The sequence below is a fragment of the Colletotrichum phormii genome, assembly GCF_030913505.1.
Source record: "Colletotrichum phormii strain CBS 102054 chromosome Unknown BDP81scaffold_5, whole genome shotgun sequence".
NCBI lineage: Eukaryota > Fungi > Ascomycota > Sordariomycetes > Glomerellales > Glomerellaceae > Colletotrichum > Colletotrichum phormii.
The window spans coordinates 2,129,040-2,146,641 of record NW_026851447.1 but is presented as its reverse complement, the minus strand read 5'-3'; the positions used below and the strand labels follow the sequence as shown (position 1 = coordinate 2,146,641).

Below are 17,602 nucleotides of genomic sequence, written 5' to 3'. Positions count from 1 at the left end.
GCTATTTCCGGCATTAGTATGATCCTTCTGGAAACGCTCTTATGAGCCTCTCCGGATTGGAGACCTTCACGTATGTCGAATATCAGAGGGGGGCATCATAGCATCGCGGACGTCGGACAAGCCACGAGCAACGACATCATAGACCGCACGCAATTCTTTGACTCAATTCTGCTCCTACGAAAGGAGCTACTACTCCCTGAACGAGACAGTAGACTCTAGGGCAATATCAGTAGCACTGCGTTTGGGAGGCAACAAGAAGGAGACTGTGGCTGGGTCTAGGAATCTGCGGAAAACCTAGACAGTTCAGCTTTGTCGGCCAGGTTTACCGAATAATTACTCGGAAGCTCGTCTTCCACCCTGGCATTGAAGCATTCCATGCTGCCGAGCACAGCTTTCAAGCGCTTGCTTAAATGTACGTAGAATAAGAGCGTTGCTTTAGGAGATAGACTTACAGCTACGGCAATGCCGCTTCATTTCTTCTTCCGTTCCAGGCAGCCGCGTGGCGTACTCGACGACAGTCTTCTTAGTTCACGTGTTTGAGGGGCTGGTGCCGTAAGAGTTGGGATAGGCTAAGGAGGTTCGGGAGGAGGGGGGTTATAGACCAGGGAGCTACTTACCCAAATTGGAATATGGGTACTTTGAGCGGTCGTCGATGTTTGAACATCACGGCAAGACAGCAAACGGGAGACGGCCAGGGGAGAGAACGTGGCTGAGATCCATGATCTCTGGAGCCAGTCGCAATCTAAGATCTTGCCCTTGATGGTTTGGGAATTTTCTGGTTGCCCTTCGTTTGGTGGGTGGCCTCACGTCAGACGGGCTGTCACATCACTTATAACTCATAGCACGGGCTTTGTTTTTGTAGATCGAGGAGGGTTTCGTTGTAGATGGGCACGACGGGCTGCCTTGTGTGATTGATTGTCCGTCCATGGGGGTATACTTGAAGGCGTGTCTACGTGTCGGTGGCTTGAATCTGTCGGTTCCTGCGATGATCCAAGGTGGGAGGTGTCATCTTGGGCTTAGTGCTTGGTGTTAAGATTTATGCCGAGTCCTCATCGTCAAAACTGTGATCGATCGTTACCTCAGCTTGATAGGAATACATGAATACATATGCTGGTTGGTTCCGATTATGCAGTTGCTCTACTTAATCAAGTAGTGTAAGATGAAAGTGAGGTCTGGAGGAAATTTTCGCGCACTTACACCAACGACGGGTGACGAACCAGACTCCTTTCGACAAGAGTCTGTGATGGCGTATGTACAAATTCAAAATCCCAGCCCGACGGTCCCCTCTGTGATCGTTGGTACAGATTCCCATTCTACTATTGAGACTTGGACGTGACGTTATTGAGCGATATGTGAGGTTCAGTATCGTGGGCTGGGTGGGATGGCCGGGGACGTTTCACGTTTCACGTTTCACGTTTGGGGACGCTGGGGATCGTTGTCGGCGTTCGGTGGGAAGCCTTGGTCGGTACCAGAGGTTTCTGCCAAGAGGAGAGAGAGAAAAAAAGAGATGGAATGGAAAGCAAAAAGCCTCTGTGCGTGTGTGCCGTGTGTGTATGTGTGTGTGTGTGTGTGTGTGTGTGTGTGCCTTACATTGGCATGTTACTGGAAGGGGAGAGGAGTGGGAGGAGAGAGTTTTGAAGATGAGGCGACCCGGTTTTTCGTCCCTGTTTGGGACACTATTTCGGCAAACTGGGGGCAGTCGAGAAGTCCACGACGAACTGGAGAAGCATGGAAGCACCTGCTTGAGTTTTTTTTCTCCATGACTGACTTGCTGACTTGTGCTTGACTGAAGCTTGTTGTCCACTTTCATCCCCTCGTCGGGACGGTGACGTGACGAGAGTGTGGCTGTGGGTTTTGAAGGAAAACGAAAAGATCAGACTGAAGTTTTTGCAAACTCTTGCCTTTTCAGGCAAGAGGATGCAAGAAATTGTAGAGCTTCTACACGTACCACGGTACGGAGTATAGCTAAACAGCCGTGGATCCGAGCGGTTGGTGGGAGTAGGTATGGGACGTTGCTCAATGTCCGAGCACAACCAATAATGATATGCAAAACTTTAGTTACTCTTGTTTTTTCTTTTTCTCTCCAGATTTTCCTTCCACCATCGCTTGGATCATTGTAGGCCACGCATGCTGGGCGATCTGATCACCGGTTCTGCGACTGCAACCCACGTATTCATGTAACTAACCTGCCTATCTGCCTCCTTGGCCGGTCAAAAAAGAGTATAGAGAAGACACAAAACAAAACATACAACACCAGGTATTCGCTGATCGTCACCGACTCAACTACTGATCTGGCCCTCATCGGCTTGTCTATGGGAGAGCGGACGGGATCCCGAATTTTCCGATGGGTGTGGTCGTATGTGCTTGAATGCTCAATGAATGTCCGTTATGTCGGGTGAGCGTGAGGGTAGCTTCTTGGTGATGGTGGTGATGGTGATGGTGATGGTGAGACAAGTAGCATTGACAGCAGCATCTGCCACCGTTTCTTCGTCCCTTCTTTTTTTCGCTTTCTTCCTCTCTTGGCTTTGTTGGATGATGCGGCACATGGACGTCTGGTTCGTCCTTCTCTGCTAAAAATACTCATAGTGGAAACTGGAGTGGGATATCCCGAGCCAGAAAGTCGCGGGAACATGACTTGTTGGACTTGGCATGATAATGAAAAGGAGCGTAACGAGGGAAGAGAACGAGAACGAGAACTCCATCTTCGCTACTCAAGCTCTTGTTTTCGAGATTGCATACGATCAATCCTTCTTTCTCTTGTCATATAGCGGTAGGTCGGGGTTTATGCCAGCATTGCGCACATGTCAGTCGGTCGATCAATCCTGCACAAAGGCATCATCTGCCATGCGTTGGAGTCGCGGGGCGCGTAACTCACAAAATTCACTCTGCACAGGAATAGTGGCATAAATCTGCAGATATCAGGCAACGCGTCTGTCGAGCATACTTACACATGTAATATGCCGTGCTTTTTCGGCTGTTGTGATAACAGCATCAGCCGCAACACCAGCAGACGATCTCACCGACCCCGGGACCGGCCAACAAAAGTCTGCGGCTCATCCAATGAATGATCAGACTGGCCCAGCTTATTCTCGGCAAGTGCCCGGCTTTGCCGTGGAGACGACGGGGTCTTGGACCGGAGCTCTCAGGAACCCTCGTCTCACGCCCCGGGGAGTGGGGGAGAGAGGGAGACGGGACAGGATGGACATTCTGAAACATAGCTTGATGCCACGCCGTGGAGCCAACCGGTGCATCCTTTCTTGCCCTTGCTTGCATCCGTTATTTCTTCCAGTCGCGACTCCAAGTCTCCCACTCCGTCTCTTTCGTCTCCCAAGTCCCGCCTCCTCCGCCGTGCTAGTGAATCAACCTCATCACCTTTCCGCACGTTCCCTTGAAACAAGGCCAGCAGCCCCCTTCATGTCATGTGGACTCCGGCTCTCTTTTTTGACCAGGGACCGCGACGCTCTGGCCTCACCTTCTCGACGACGCTATTGTTACCCCCGTCGGGTTCTACCGGCCTCTTGTCCTTTTACACAGTACATCCTCACCGGTAGTCAGAGTCAGCCAAAACAGATGGGCAGACGCAGGTGCCAGTTGGATACAACACAACACACCACACGACAATCCGTGGAACCGCTGTCATGGGTCTGTGACCAGGGACATCCCAAGCTGACGCAGTAAACGCAGGACATGCCACTTCAAGTGACAGTGCGGGAGGGAGGGCTGTCAATACCGTCATTCCTTTCTATGCCTATTCAGGTTGGTTCGTTTCGTTCCTCCAACTGAGCTTACACGAGGGACGAATCGAACGCTACAGCATAGGAGCAAGTTGCCTACATCAAAGTCAGATCGAGTCAGAGAGTACGCTGGCTGGTCGTTCACTTTGCAACCTTTTTACACTCCTCCGCTGGTTTGGTTGCTGTATCATTCGTTCCCTCCAAGTGGGAATCGTACCCTATATTTGCTATATCACGTCTCACCCGTTCCCTCTTCCCCGGCACGCAAACCTCCCGGGCTCGGCCTGGATCGCGCTCGCGACCTCCTGCCCTCTTTCTGTTCACCGTTCCGTCTCTTCCCATGTCAGTCTTGCGGACACACGACCCCTCCCGAGTCCCCAGAGCCCCGATACGCGAGGAGGATCATGAAGGGGAAGCGAAAGCAAGCAGGACAGAGGCATGCCCCGCCTTGCCGGCATCCGCCGAAGCTGATGCCTGCCCCCCCTGTCACCTTTCTCACTTCTGCGGCTCTTGTTATGGCTGCCAGCCGTATAAGCCACGAAAAGATTTCACAAGCCGTGAGGCGGAAAACATGACCACCAAGAAACCCAGCCCGTCGACCTGCAGCACTTCCCGGCCGGGGGGCATGACGGGTCACAGACATGTTCAAACCGGGCAAAAGACGCGGGCTGCGGATGCGGCATGCAGGAACAGGCGGTCTGCTCTTTTCTTCGTCCCGCTGCAGGCCTTGCGCACGGCGCGCACCAAACGCAACATCTCGAAGCTAGTGTTTTGTTCTGTTGGATCCCTGGTTTCTCGTTTCCTTTCGTATTATACATAGGTGTGGCCAGCCCACCCGCCCTTCCGCACCACACATAGTCACACACACACACCCCCATATAGAGGTCTGAGTGTCAGAGTAGACAGAGACTCTATTTGATAGCTCTTTTTTTCTTTCTTTCTTTCTTTCTTTCTTTCTCGAATTTTGAGTCTGTGGCTCATCCATCTCGTATTTCTCACGCCTGCATGTTCCGTACTTACACACGAGCTGTAAGACCGCAAGCAACACAGTAAAGCGGCGTAGAAGGGTGGAACGACATGTCGCTCAGATTCTATCAGACTCCCGGCCCGGAGCGGCCATGGCGCCCGCCGGTAATGGACGAGGACTGCCGGCGCTACCGCCGCCGCGCAAAGCGAACCGACAAGTGGATTCCGCCCCAGCTTGCCTTTGAAGAAGTGATCAGGAACAACACGGAATCGGTGAGCGATATCCCCTTGGCGCACTTGATCTCGAGGCGACGGGTACCCAAGAGGAAAAGTTTACTAACAGCCATATGATCTGCAGCCATGCTCACTAAACGACTTTGTAGACTATCTAGTCTACGTCGAGCAGGACGCGGAACCGCTGCAATTCTTCCTATGGTACTGCGGCTATGTCCACTCGTGGACGACTCTGGCGCCCGAGCAGCGTGCTCTTGCGCCGCGCTGGGACCCGGACCGCGGCAGGAAGCTTACTTCCAAAGAGAGGAGGGCCAAGAACTCGAGTAAAGTGAGCAACATCCTCGAGATGCTCGACGAGGACAGCAGTTTCGCCCAGGCAAAAGCGGGAGGGAACCATACGCGCGACACATCTTCAGCAACGAACTTTTCTCACTCCAGGGCAACTGTTCTCAAAGATGGTGAAAAGCAAGAGGAGGAAGGGGTCACAGTTCCACAAGGTAAGATTGTCAGTTGGATACTTCACGACATGTTAGCCCACCACGCATGACTAGATCTCACCACAACTTATACGAACCGAATCCAACTCACTAACATGCTCCCCAGCACCAGCATCATCACAACCCTTCCGCTCAGACATCGACGCCATAACAAAGCACTACATCCACGCCACCGCCCCGCGCCGCCTAAACCTCACAAAAGACGACCGCACCGCCGTCCTCAAAGCAACGTCCTCCACAACGCACCCCTCGGCCCTCCTGCAGGCCTTTGAAAAAGCAGAGGCCCTGCTCCGCGGCAAACTCCACCCAGATTTCATCCGGCACAGCATGGCCAACGCGAACCGCGCCGCGACGAACCTCCTCCGCCTCCTCGGGGTCTTGCTGCTCACCCTAGGCCTCGGCCTCGACGTCGCGCTGATCCTGTCCTCCTTTTCGCGGTACTACCGCCTCCTTTCTACGCCTTTCCTCTTCTCCGGTCTAGCCATCCTCGTCGCTGCGCTCGACGGCGTCTCGTTATCCCTTCACATCGCGCGCAGACGCCACGTTCGGCCGTGGGAGGTCCCGGACTTGGAGGCAGGCAGGTGGTACGGCGGCAGCAATGGCGGCGTAAACCAAAAGAAGGAGAGGGTCCCCCACCGCCGCGCCGCGACGAGCGAGAGCGTCGCGGGCGCCGTCGACCCCCTACGCAAACCCGCGCTCTCGACGCTCGGCGCGGAGAATTATCTCTCTTTCCGGGGTGAGGAGTGGGTTTCCGCGTACGAGCGCCGGTGGCTCTGGCGGCGCGTGTTTGAGCGGAGCCGGGCGAGCCGGAACAAGCACCTCCGGATCCTGCAGGACGGCGTCGTTGCCGGGGCGGTGTTGTGGGCTTCGTTGGCGACGATTGGGGTTGGTGTTGGGTCGGTTTTTATACCCTCGTATCATTTGTTTTGAACAGGTTATGGGTGGGTAATGGCGGAATTGGGGGGAGGCATCACATTCACATTTACAGGTACAATTATACCATGGGTCCATGACAGTCTTTTCTGGAGTTTGTGTAGAAGCACAATGGTTGGCTGGCGATCTAGGCATTGGATATGCGGATCTGCGGGTATTATATAATGAGTAGTATGAGCATTAGGGCAGAGAAACCAAAACAAATATAATGAGTAGATATCAAGATTTTAATACCGGAATTTTATGACATATCCTCCATGCATCACTGCTACTAAGGTGCTTCATCCCTTGTGCCTACCTGAAGCAGAAGAAGCTGGGGCAGAAGCGTTGATAGATCTATACATATTGAGCTTCACAAACCCATTTCAACCCCCCCCTTCTATCTACACTTTAATCACGGTACGACAACCATGGTAAATAAAAGGGGAGGCAGCAAGGAAAAAAAAGGAAAAAAAAGGAAAAAAAGGAGAGAGAGGCAAAAGCTCAGGTGCGCAGTCCGTGAATCGAAATGTGCCCCTACGAAATCCTCCATCCGACGACTTCTCGAGATTTCATACCAAGTTCTGTACTAACGGACCAGGGCGTTATACCGCTCGACCATGGGGATCGATTGGGCTTGGTTGACGAAGGAGCGACCTCGATGTGAATATAAAGGCAAGAGCACTCGGTCAGCCTCATCGGGTTCCGGTGTATATTCCACCTTGCGTATTCCACCTCTAGTTTCGGTTCTGCATCTAGTACCAACCTAGGTAGGGCCTCACAAGTCTAAAAGAGTGAGAAAGTGTGACCGAGTGCTTCGGAAAAGGTATCGAATTTATTGTCAACATGGCTAAATGGTGGGGGACTTTTTCTTGCTTTCTACAACTACCTTACGACTTGCCCGCCGCTTGTTGCTGCTGGTCGTAATACAGTTCCTCTGCCGTCGTTACGCACTGCATATTCGCGCCGAGCTTGTTCATTGTCTCCAACCACTCGTCGTACCTAGACAGCTGAGTCAGTATGGAAATCTTGGGATGCTGGGAGTAGACGGAGGAGAAGATCACTTACTCGTCAGAGTCGAATACGATACCGCCACCTAAGACATCACAAGTCAGCACACCAAATATCTCACTGCCAAAGAAGACTCCATGACAGCAAAAGGGGTCAAAAGGATCAGGGGGCAGCAACTCACCAGCTTGCAAATAAGCCACACCATCCTTGACAAGCATCGTCCGCAGCGCAATACACGTATCCATAGCGCCCTCCACCTCCTCGCCCTTCTCATCAACACCCCCGTACCCAAAATACCCAACCGCGCCAGCATAAATCCCCCTCTTCTCCTTTTCCAACTCAGCAATCAACTCCATAGCGCGCACCTTTGGCGCACCCGACACCGTGCCTGCGGGGAAAATGCTCCGAAAGGCATCGAAGCGCGTCTGCCCCTGCCTCAACACGCCCGAGACCTGCGAGACGAGGTGCTGGACGTGGCTGAACTTTTCGACGACCATGAGGTGATCCACACGCACGGTATACGGGTCGCCGACGCGGTTGACGTCGTTGCGCGCCAGGTCGACGAGCATGACGTGCTCGGCGCGGTCTTTCAGGGAACTGCGCAGCTCGTCGGCGAGACGCTGGTCCTCCTCGGGCGTCTTGCCGCGCTTGACGGTGCCGGCGATGGGGTGCGTGATGACGCGCCCGGCTTCGGATTTGACGAGGAGTTCGGGGGAGGCGCCGACGATTTGGAAGTCTTTGCAGTTTACGTAGAAGAGGTAGGGGGACGGGTTCACCGTCCGGAGGTGGCGGTAGATGTTGAAGGGGTGGAGGGTCGTCGGCCGGGCGAAGCGCTGCGAGGGGACGGCCTGGATGATGTCGCCTTTGACAATGTGCTTCTTGAGTTCCGTGACGTGGGCCTCGTAGCCCTGTTGGCCGACGTTGGAGGTGTACTCCTGGCCGAGCTTGATGGGCTGCTGTCCCGGGATGGGGATGTCGGGGGAGTTGAGGACGACGACGAGCTCGTCAATGGTCTGCGTCGCCTTTTGGTACTCTGCCTCGAGCTGGGCGGCGTCTTCGGGGACGTGGAGGTAGGTGATGACCTTGATGACGCCGTAGAAGCGGTCAAAGGCGACAATGGTGTCGAAGAGCATGAACAAAGACTCGGGAATCTGCAGGACGTCCTTCATGGGCCGCGCCGTCTTGGGCTCGAAGTAGCGCACGCAGTCGTAGCCAACGTAGCCGACGGCGCCGCCGGCCATGGGCGGGAGCTGTAGCCCGGGAACGTGGGCGACTACGTGCTGGGCGAGCTCGGCCTCGAGGGCCGGCAGGGGGTCGCACTCGGGGCCATGGCCGGGACCCGTGGCGAGGACTTTGCGGGGCCCTGCGCCGACGAAGCTGTAGCGGCCGACTTGTTCTGTGGCGGCGCTCTCGAAGAGGAAGGAGAAGTCCGAGTCCTTGTGGTGTGCCGAGACCTTGAGGTAGGCGGCGGACGGGGTGATGAGGTCGGAGGAGATTTGGCGGTAGACGGGGACGAGGGTGGGCTTCTTTGCGGCGTTGGTCGTGGCTGGGGAGGTGAGGATGGACCTGACCGTCTCGAGGGACGGTACGACTGCGCGCTGTGAGAATGATGGGCGGTATGTTAGCTTTCGCTGTGTCTTTTGCTTCGTGTAGCGGGCCGGCGGGAGGTCAATTGAAGAGGGAGCAAGACTTACCGGTCCCGACATGCTGATCCGGTCCTTTGGCGAAGCTGGGAATTGTCGGTGAAGCGCTGCGTGGAGGGAGAGTTGTGTGTTTGGTTTGTTGATCCGAGTCACCCGTACCCAAAAGGTTGGACTTGTATTGAATTATTTAGCCTCCGATGCGTGGAGGGGTCACACATAGTCAGGTAGGGGTGGTAGGGTCCGATAAAGCGGAATTTGGCTGCCGTTGCGCTTCGATAAGGTGAGAGACAAGGCGTTGCCATTAGTGGCACCTCCGCTGCGTGTGCGTCAAGGATCAGTGACACAACGGGACCCCACCACCAGCCCAGTGTTCCGCCAATCTGGTCTAGATCGATGACCTGAATGAGTAAGAGTCAAGACAGCTCACATCCTCGATGTTGCAAGTGAAATCGGCAAGAAAGAAGACGCCCTTTCAGGATGCTATAATTGGTAATGTTGCTGTACAAACATGAGCTGCGTTTTTGCTACGTATAAATCAGCCACTGCTCATCGAACCGTTAGAGGACCAAGCTGACCGGCTGGCTGGCCCATATCTTTCCGTCCCGCCTCACATTTACTCGGGTTCTCCATCCTTGCTGCGAGTCGGAGGAGAGAAACTCAACTCTCGACAGACAGCGCCTTGACGCCGACGAGCTTCGCCTCCTTTCCCTTCCCATCCGTCGTGACGAGCCAGTACTCCGTCCGGACACCGCCCTTTGGCACCTTGTAAACTCTAACGTCGTTGCCCTTGCCCCCCTTGCGGACCGCCTCGATGACGTCCTTGTAATCGCCGTTCGAGTCCCAGTCCACGGGGTCGAGGAGCTCCACGTCCGCGTTCTCGGCGTCGGGGTGGTCAATCAGCTGCGCGAATTCAACTACACACATCATCCATTAGTCACCTTGTATTACATACACCGCATGCCTCTTTCCCCTGGCGTAGAAAAGGGCGGAGGCAGAGCATCAGGGGCACAACTCACCTTCGTCGGGCAGACCCTTGCCAGCCTCATCCCACTGCAACGCGACGCCGACAAACGGCTCATCCGCGTCCGAGATGTACACCTTGTCTTGCTTCAACACATCCTGAATGGCCTTGGGCACCTCGACGCCCTTGTCCTGTGCCTTGAACTCCTTGCTCTTGCTGCTGGTCGTAGTAGCGTGCCCCTCGTTGGGGTCCTGGTTCGCCTTATCCAGGAACGCCGCGTAGTCTGCGTCGGACATCTTCAAGTGTGTAAACGTCGAGAACGTGCTAGTAGCAACCTGACGAGGGTGGAGGAGCTTGCTGGCGGCGGTGGTGGTGCTGCTGCTTGGTGCGAGGATCGATCGTCGTAGTGTGAATGCGTTGCGCGAAATGGAGGATGGCGTAGATGAAGGGAGGGTCTGATGGCAGAGATTTCGGTACAGCGTTCGCAGGGCAGTGGTCTTCATTCGCTTCTTATGGGCTGCGGGAGAGCTGAATAGCGTACCGAGGGGTGTTGCGGTCGCGAACTTGGTTCGCGGGAAGCTGCACGCCATGGTTGGGTACAGATAGAATGACGCAACGGGGGGGCCGGCTAGCTACGCCTCAAGTCGCTCGCTCGCTGGCCAGACCTCGCCGCCCCACCATCTCGGCATTGGCTGGATGTCGATGCTAAGCGCCCACAAATTCTGGACAAAATTTGTACTGGATTTGACGTTCATCTAAGTCTGTTTACGATGATATTTGAAGTCGTTTACAATTGCATTCACGTTTCACAAGCCACACGAGGGATTACAGGTGGGTTGGTCATCTAGGTATCATTGGTTTGACTTTTGAATTCTCGGCACTCATTTTAACCTCAAAGGTGTCCCAAACCATCCGAAAAGTAACGTGAACCCTCTACACCGATGCCATGACCATGATACAAAGAAATTTGAGAAGCGATTTACTGAGCAGCAAGGTCCTTCTTGAGGGTACCCTGGTACTGCTTCTTCTCCGCCGGCGTCTGGAAGGCACCGTGTCCGAACTCGGACGAGGTATCGATCCACTTGAGGTCGATCTTCTCGAGGGCCTTTCTCGAGGTGTGGGTGAACATGGACTTGCGGAGAGTCATGACACGCTTCTTGGTACCGGGGATGGAGCCCTTGACCATGACGAAGTCGTTGTTGATCTCACCGTAGCGGACGAAGCCACCGAGGCTGTGAATGTGTCAGTAAATTGCTGGACCAAAAAAAAAAAAAAACACGAGAGCATAAACATACGGAGTGATGGTCTTCTTGGTGACATCAATCTCAGTGGAGGCGCTGTTGTCGGAACCGGCCTTGCCAATGCGGTAGACCTTGTGGTTGACGGAAGTACGGTGGTGGTATCCGTTCTGACCGGCACGGGCGACAGTCCACTGGACGTGGGAAGGATGCCAGGCACCGATACAGGCGACCTTACGCAGACCCTTGTGAGTCTTGCGGGGAAGCTTCTTGGTACCCCAACGGGCGGTGACACCCTCGTATCCGTGACCCTTGGTGACGGCGATGACATCGATCATCTCGTCCTGCTCGAAGATGGAGCTGACCTCAACGGGCTTCTCGAACAGACCGTAGCCGAAGTCGACCTTGTCGGTAACGGAGCCACCGTTGATCTGGATCTCCATGAGGTGGGCCTTCTTCTGCTTGATGGGGGTCTTGCGGGGCTGGGTGTGGGCGAGGACGCGGACGACGGTGCAGTACTTCTTGATGCGCTCGATCTCGCGGGTGATGGAGGCGCCAGAGTTCTCGGAGTGCTGCTTGGCGTACTTGGTGAAGGCCTTCTTCTTGGACTTGTACCAGTTCTTGTAGAAGCGGCGGCGGATCTCGTCGCTCAAGTGCTCGGCCCAGACGGTGGTGAGCGAGCGCAGGCCGCGGGGGGTCTCGATGTAGCCCACAAGACCAACAACGATCAACTATAGAGTTGTTAGCCATAGGCACAGAGCCAAGCGGGCTGCGTTGGTAGTACAGGTGGGGTATCAATGATGGAGACGGCCTCGACGACCTCCTTCTTGTTGGCCTTGGCGCCGGGACGGTCGAGGTCGCGGACGATCGTGGTCATACCGGCCTTGTAGCCCATGGTGGCCGTCAGGTGGACGGGCTTCTTGGCGTCATCCTTGGGGAAGCTGTGCAAGAGAAATTGCCATTGTCAGCCTCTGTCTTCCCGTGACCGAAGCCTCGAAAAAAATATTGCGAAATGTAGAGGGTGGAACTTACGACTTGACCTTACCGCGGTGACGGGCAGCACGCTTGCGCGGCAGGTAGGCCAAAGACTGAGCAACGTTAGTCGTAATTACAATGATTGTCGAAAGGTATAACTGACGCCGTGTCTGGGTGCCTCGTACTTGCGGTGCGACATCTTGATGATTGACCTGGAGGTTAGTTGACTGGTTCAATCGAGAGGAGTGACGATTGGGAAATTTCTCAAAGTCGGGATAGCTGAGGCTGCAAAAATGTCGTGTGGGCGGATTTCCTCCTGCCGGGAGGCACCACCCTAATCACGTGAGCGCAATGGCAGCGAAAAAAACAACACTTTCCGCCCTTTTTCTTCCCGCCTGGTCCAAGCGCTTTTTCCGAGGTCCACACTCAGCAGGGAATGGTACGTACTCGAGACCAGCATCCCACCAGCGGGCATAGGTACTTGAGGTTCTCCAGCATTTACATACAAGAGGCAGAACTTTTCTGAGAGTACTCGGTCATTCGCCTCCTTAGACAGTCAATTGGCTGCGACAGATGGTGCCAGATATGGTTTGATATTTATTGTTTAGTCATTCAAGCAGTCTAGATTCACCACTACTTTTTCTCTTCATAAGCTACCGTAGTGCCTCACGTAGACACACCAGTTTCCCGTCGAAAAGGGGATTCTGGAGACAGAACGAGGACGAGCAAGGAAATGGTATACACGATAAGAGAACACAGGATCCCTCAGACAAATAAAAACAAAGCAAAGCACGTTCAAGCCGTTGATCCATTAAGTCGACTCAACCTTGGGAGTAGGCCCCATCAGGCCGTTGATGCTTGCGCTCGTAGGCGTCTTAGTCTCCCCCGACGCCGGAGCCGGACCCGAACCGTTGGTAGTGGCCACGGCGCCCTTCTTCTCGTCTTCGCCGCTATCATCGTAGTCCTCATCGACGTCCATTTTTCTCGCTGCGCGCTCGGGCTCGCTGGACTGCGGAGGCCGGGGAGCGGGAGTGTGCTCAATAGGTGGGCGCTCTTCAGCGGGATACTCCTTCACGCCGGGAGCGGGTCCGGAAGCAGGTCCAGGTCCGTTCTGCGGTCCATCGTGGAGGATGTTCTGCATCGGCGCAGCGGCAGACTGCATCGGCGGGAGATGGTTGGTGGGCATCGGGTGGTTGGGCTGGTGGTGCGCCGCCTCTGACGGGTGGTACCCGTCATTGGCATGGCGCTGCTCCTCGCCCCTCCGAATGTCCTCTGCCCTTCTCTGGTCGTCTGCTCTCCGCTGGTCTTCGGCGCGGCGTTGGTCTTCGAAACGGCGAGCCTCTGACGAGTTGCGGCGGTACTGGTCCCGGGGTCCCGGAGGAGTCGACGGGCGGCGAGGGCGGACGTCGTCGAGCCTGGCTCGGTTCTCATCGTTGGCTGGTCGCTTATGAGAAGACTCCTCCTCCCACTCACGCATGCGCTTGGGTCCCACAGAAGGGGGACGGTCATGCTCATTGCGCTGCGATGCAGGGTCTCCGGTGATCGAGCCCGGAGGAGGTGGAGGCGGGGCATTAGCTTCCATGGGTCCGGGAGTAGGGCCGTCAGGGTGATGGCTGTACGGCGGCGGCGGAGGAGGCTGGTGTTGGGGGTACGCCGACTTGGGCGAGGGCATGCGGTTGTCATGCATGGGCCTCTCACCAGGTCGGGGACTGTTGGTGCCACGGAAGTGAGGCGGCTGGCTGGGAGGGCCATTGGGACCGACGTTCATAGGAGGCATTTGAGCAGAAGACGGCTGAGTGTAGTTAGGGTTGATGGTGCGCGGCGCAGACGTGGGAAGACCCTGAGGCTGCTGAGGCGGCTGCGGCGGTCCGGCGTAGTGAGATGGAGGACTAGCCATCCGACGAAGCGGCTCGGGATACGGCGGGCGACCACCGTGCTGTTGCTGCTGCTGTTGTTGTTGCTGTTGTTGTTGCTGTTGTTGCTGCTGCTGCTGCTGTTGCTCCTGTCTCGGGCTAGGCTGTCGCGGCATGGGGGGAGCCGGGCCACGGAACTCGCCACGCTGCTCATACGGGTTGGGTGGCTGAGGAGGAGGGTTGATGTCTGCAAGCCGGCCCCAGCCGTTGCTTCCTGGGCCGCCGGGTCCGGGAGGCGGAGGAGGCTGCTGTCCTTGCTGCTGCGACTGAGGAGCAGAGCTTCCCCACTGGGGAGCCGGGGGGCCGACCTGGTAAGCCTGAGGGTGAACATCGGCAGGCTGAGGAGCGCTGGGGGGCTGTCCTCCGTTGGCACCGCCATTTCTCAGCAACTGCAGACGGGCCTTGATGTGAGGGTTCTGAGGGTCGAGCTCTGCAGCGCGCTGGTATGCGTCAAGCGCATCGCTGATCTGGTTGTTACAAGATTCATACTAGGTCGGTTAGTAATGATGATTTTTTCTGGCTGTTTGATCTTTGCGGGTCTTGCACTTACCAATGTGCCCAAGTCATACCAGACCTCGGAGATGAAGGGGTTGAGCCGGATGGCACGAGAGTAAGCGTCGAGAGCATCGCGGTATTGGTTTATCTGGTAGTACAGCACTCCGATAGAGCACCAGAAAGTCGGATTCCTTCCATCGCGGTAGACGGCCTGTTGGTACGCTTCATAGGCCTTGGGGTACTTTTGTTGCGACATGTAGCAGCGACCAAGGAGGTACCAACTTTGCGCGTCACCTTGATCGGCGGCAACGGACTTCTCCAAGAACTCGATAGCTCGCTCTTGGCTCTGGAAGCTGCTGCTCTGCTGGTGATGAAGCCAGCCCAGCTGCTGCAGGACCTTCGCGTGACTAGGATCGCGTTCCAAAACTCTCTGGTACGCAGCCTTGGCGCTATCGTACTGTTGCGTGCGTTAGTTGGGATGTTGGAAATCACCAGAAGTGGTAACTTACATCCTTCTGCTGCTCGTGAACGTGACCAATTTGGAACCAAATATCCTCCTCGGTGAGGGGAGGGGGAGGGGAGTTGACGATGTACTTGAAGCACTCCAGACTCTGACCGTACTTCTGCTGCTGCTTGTATATTATTCCGAGACGGAAGTAAATTTCGTTGGCCTTTTCGAAGTCCGGCTGCATCTGCATGACCTGGGAGAAGGCCTCTTCGGCATGCTCAAGAGAGCCGTATCTGTCGTAAAGGATACCAATGCCATACCAAAGCTTGGGCTCCTGTGCTGTATTAGTATTTGAAGAACCCAGAGAGCCGGAGGCAGCACTAACCCTAGGGCTCCTCAAGTTGACCAAGGCAGACTGGTAGGCGGCGTAGGCTTGCTGCAGATCGTCCATCATAAGGTAGCAGTGGCCTGTGAGCAGTTAGCATGAGTCGCGTTGGTTGAACATAGAACGGGGACTTGTTACGCACCCAGGCTGCCCCAGGCCTCGCCATTGGTGTTGTCAATTTTGAGTATCGCTTGCAGGTAGTCAACTGCCTTGTGGAACTCTTCGCGCGTTCGCAGGATCAAGCTGATGGCATTCATCGCCGCGACCGACTGCGGGTTTGCTTGGAGGGCGCGATCGTAGGCCTTCATGGCCTCCTCGAGGTTTCCAAGGAGCTCAGCAAAGCTGCCTGTATCAATGGTTAGAATACGTAGCGGGTATGAATGACCGCGATGCACTTACCAATCTGCATCCAGACAGCTTCGTTCATCAGGAGGATTTGTCGCGAAGGTGCATAGTTCTGCCCTTGCTGCATACCCGGCGGCGGAGGGGGTCCAGGGGGGCCGCCGTGCTGCTGCCCCTGCATGGCCATGGTTGGCGAAGGGTGATGGTTGGCCATTGTGTTGGGAGTTGAAGCGTACTAGGTGTGCGCGTGCTCCGGTGAATGCGTCGACGGATTGTCTGAAGATCGCGCAAAGAGGCGCTGGATGCCAACAGCAACGACGTCGCAATTATAAAAGGTAATGTTTACTTGTAGAGAGATGAAGACTTAGAGGCGCGAGGCCATAAAGTCTTTGATCTGAACTGGCGTGGTTGGAATACAGGTCGTGGCTTCCAAGGGCGCGGGCGCGATTGTTGCGACGAATCGAACAGATTCAGGTTCGACGTGCAACCGGTCAACGGGAGGCTGGGCTCGAAAGTCTGAAGCGACGACAGGCCAAAAGCTACAGAAAAGTCAAACAAGAAGACGAGAATGATGTGGTGATGCGGAAGGGCGCAGAAAGCCCCCGAGGCAACACAATGATGATGTTTTGAGTGAGGAAGGGATGCGAGACCCGACAGCAATGGATCGAAGCGCCCCCGTTGTAGCTCAGGGCGAAGTTGGGGAATTGGAAAAGAAGGTGAGAGGGAAGTTGGGAGGCTGCGAGAATAGGTTCCATCACTCTCCCCAAACTCACCTTACCCTCGAAAGGTACGTACTCTTTTACCCTTCCGTTCCTTTTCTTTTACTTTGGCGACGGCATGGGGTTGGCAGAGCTGATCCATAGCGAGCGAAACGAGACGATGGGGACCAGGGGGTGCGGCGGGGGGGTGTCTTATTAGGGTGCATGCTGCTGCCGGGGTGAAAGACGGGGCACGGATGGAGAACAAGCCAGCCCATCTCATCTGAAAAAGCAACTTGGCTAGCGTCCCTTTAGCTGGAGCCGATACCCACGGTGCCACACCCACGCTTCTCACGCTTCATCCGTAGACGCTCACGCCCATCCGCCCAGCCCACGTCTATGTTCCCCCCCGTCGTCCACAACCACAACCACCACCACGTCCACGTCCACATCCACGCCGTCTGCCAGGCCCAGGTACGGAGTACGAAGTACTTCGTACATTACATACAGATTTCACGGAGGCGGGCGGGCACTCCCACTGAACGCCATGTCGCCCCTCCGCCCTCTCTCTCTCTCTCCCCCTCCTCTATTCGTACGGATACCTAGGTGCCCATAGACTGGAGGCATCCATCGCCCTCTTGGTTGCTTGGTGCTTGGCTCCTGCAGCTCCGAAATGGGGAGCAAAGAGGTGGATAACGTACCTTGGCATATGGAGACGTCGACCTCACTGCGGAAATCTGTGGTAAAGATGTGGGTGCGGATGATTCCTCTGCGAGTTTAGCGAAACACATCTTGCAGACAGACCCGACCCCTCCCCTTTTTTTTTTCTCATTGCTCCTGCAAAGTACGGAGTACGAGTCGGCAGCTCGGCGCGCTTTGCTTCGTTTGTCATCAGATGCATCAAGACGTGAGATGGCCTCAAGAGCCGCCAGAGCCAGAGCCAGAGCCAGAGCCATGTGCCATGAGGTCAGGTAGTCCAGCGGCCCAGCCCCAAGGAGCCTGACATCTCTGAGGTTAGTTGCACCGGTGAGCCGCCGTCAACAAGGCATCGCGTCGTCAACTGTTATTTAGACTCTCTTGCAAACTTGGCGGTGCGGCGGCTTTCAGTGGGACCCAACTCACGCGTCAACAAGAGCCCAGGCCTGTCGTG

At 55.5% G+C, this 17,602-nt stretch overlaps 6 protein-coding genes across 6 annotated transcripts; 2 read left to right on the top strand and 4 right to left on the bottom strand.

The window, feature by feature from the left end:
• Nucleotides 1-3,631: 3,631 nt before the first annotated feature.
• BDP81DRAFT_422036 (uncharacterized protein) lies at nt 3,632-4,692 on the top strand. Its single transcript, XM_060589959.1, has one exon. The coding sequence runs from the start codon at nt 4,075-4,077 to the stop codon at nt 4,552-4,554; it is 480 nt and encodes a 159-aa protein (XP_060448512.1). The 5' UTR covers nt 3,632-4,074; the 3' UTR covers nt 4,555-4,692.
• Nucleotides 4,693-4,811: 119 nt separating this feature from the next.
• Nucleotides 4,812-6,610, top strand: BDP81DRAFT_469867 (uncharacterized protein; the record flags this gene model as incomplete). The annotated part of the gene is made up of 3 exons (XM_060594535.1): nt 4,812-4,973; nt 5,059-5,431; nt 5,538-6,610. 3 exons carry the CDS (start codon nt 4,812-4,814, stop codon nt 6,359-6,361), a joined length of 1,359 nt encoding a protein of 452 aa, XP_060448511.1. The 3' UTR covers nt 6,362-6,610.
• A 623-nt stretch (nt 6,611-7,233) lies between these two features.
• Nucleotides 7,234-9,060, bottom strand: BDP81DRAFT_447494 (anthranilate synthase component I; the record flags this gene model as incomplete). Its single annotated transcript, XM_060592191.1, has 4 exons — nt 7,234-7,345; nt 7,412-7,439; nt 7,536-8,952; nt 9,049-9,060. 4 exons carry the CDS (start codon nt 9,058-9,060, stop codon nt 7,234-7,236), a joined length of 1,569 nt encoding a protein of 522 aa, XP_060448510.1.
• Nucleotides 9,061-9,439: 379 nt separating this feature from the next.
• On the bottom strand, nt 9,440-10,571 carry BDP81DRAFT_185145 (uncharacterized protein). Its single transcript, XM_060582340.1, has 2 exons — nt 10,014-10,571; nt 9,440-9,911 (listed from the first exon to the last, which is right to left on the bottom strand). Exons 1-2 carry the CDS (start codon nt 10,546-10,548, stop codon nt 9,655-9,657), a joined length of 792 nt encoding a protein of 263 aa, XP_060448509.1. The 5' UTR covers nt 10,549-10,571; the 3' UTR covers nt 9,440-9,654.
• A 135-nt stretch (nt 10,572-10,706) lies between these two features.
• On the bottom strand, nt 10,707-12,441 carry BDP81DRAFT_422030 (ribosomal protein L3). The gene is made up of 5 exons (XM_060589958.1): nt 12,335-12,441; nt 12,229-12,284; nt 11,981-12,137; nt 11,254-11,927; nt 10,707-11,190 (listed from the first exon to the last, which is right to left on the bottom strand). Exons 1-5 carry the CDS (start codon nt 12,368-12,370, stop codon nt 10,938-10,940), a joined length of 1,176 nt encoding a protein of 391 aa, XP_060448508.1. The 5' UTR covers nt 12,371-12,441; the 3' UTR covers nt 10,707-10,937.
• A 304-nt stretch (nt 12,442-12,745) lies between these two features.
• On the bottom strand, nt 12,746-16,430 carry BDP81DRAFT_369883 (uncharacterized protein). The gene is made up of 5 exons (XM_060586597.1): nt 15,812-16,430; nt 15,555-15,758; nt 15,089-15,495; nt 14,635-15,036; nt 12,746-14,572 (listed from the first exon to the last, which is right to left on the bottom strand). The coding sequence occupies exons 1-5, from the start codon at nt 15,966-15,968 to the stop codon at nt 12,983-12,985; spliced, it is 2,760 nt and encodes a 919-aa protein (XP_060448507.1). The 5' UTR covers nt 15,969-16,430; the 3' UTR covers nt 12,746-12,982.
• Between the last annotated feature and the right edge of the window lie 1,172 nt (nt 16,431-17,602).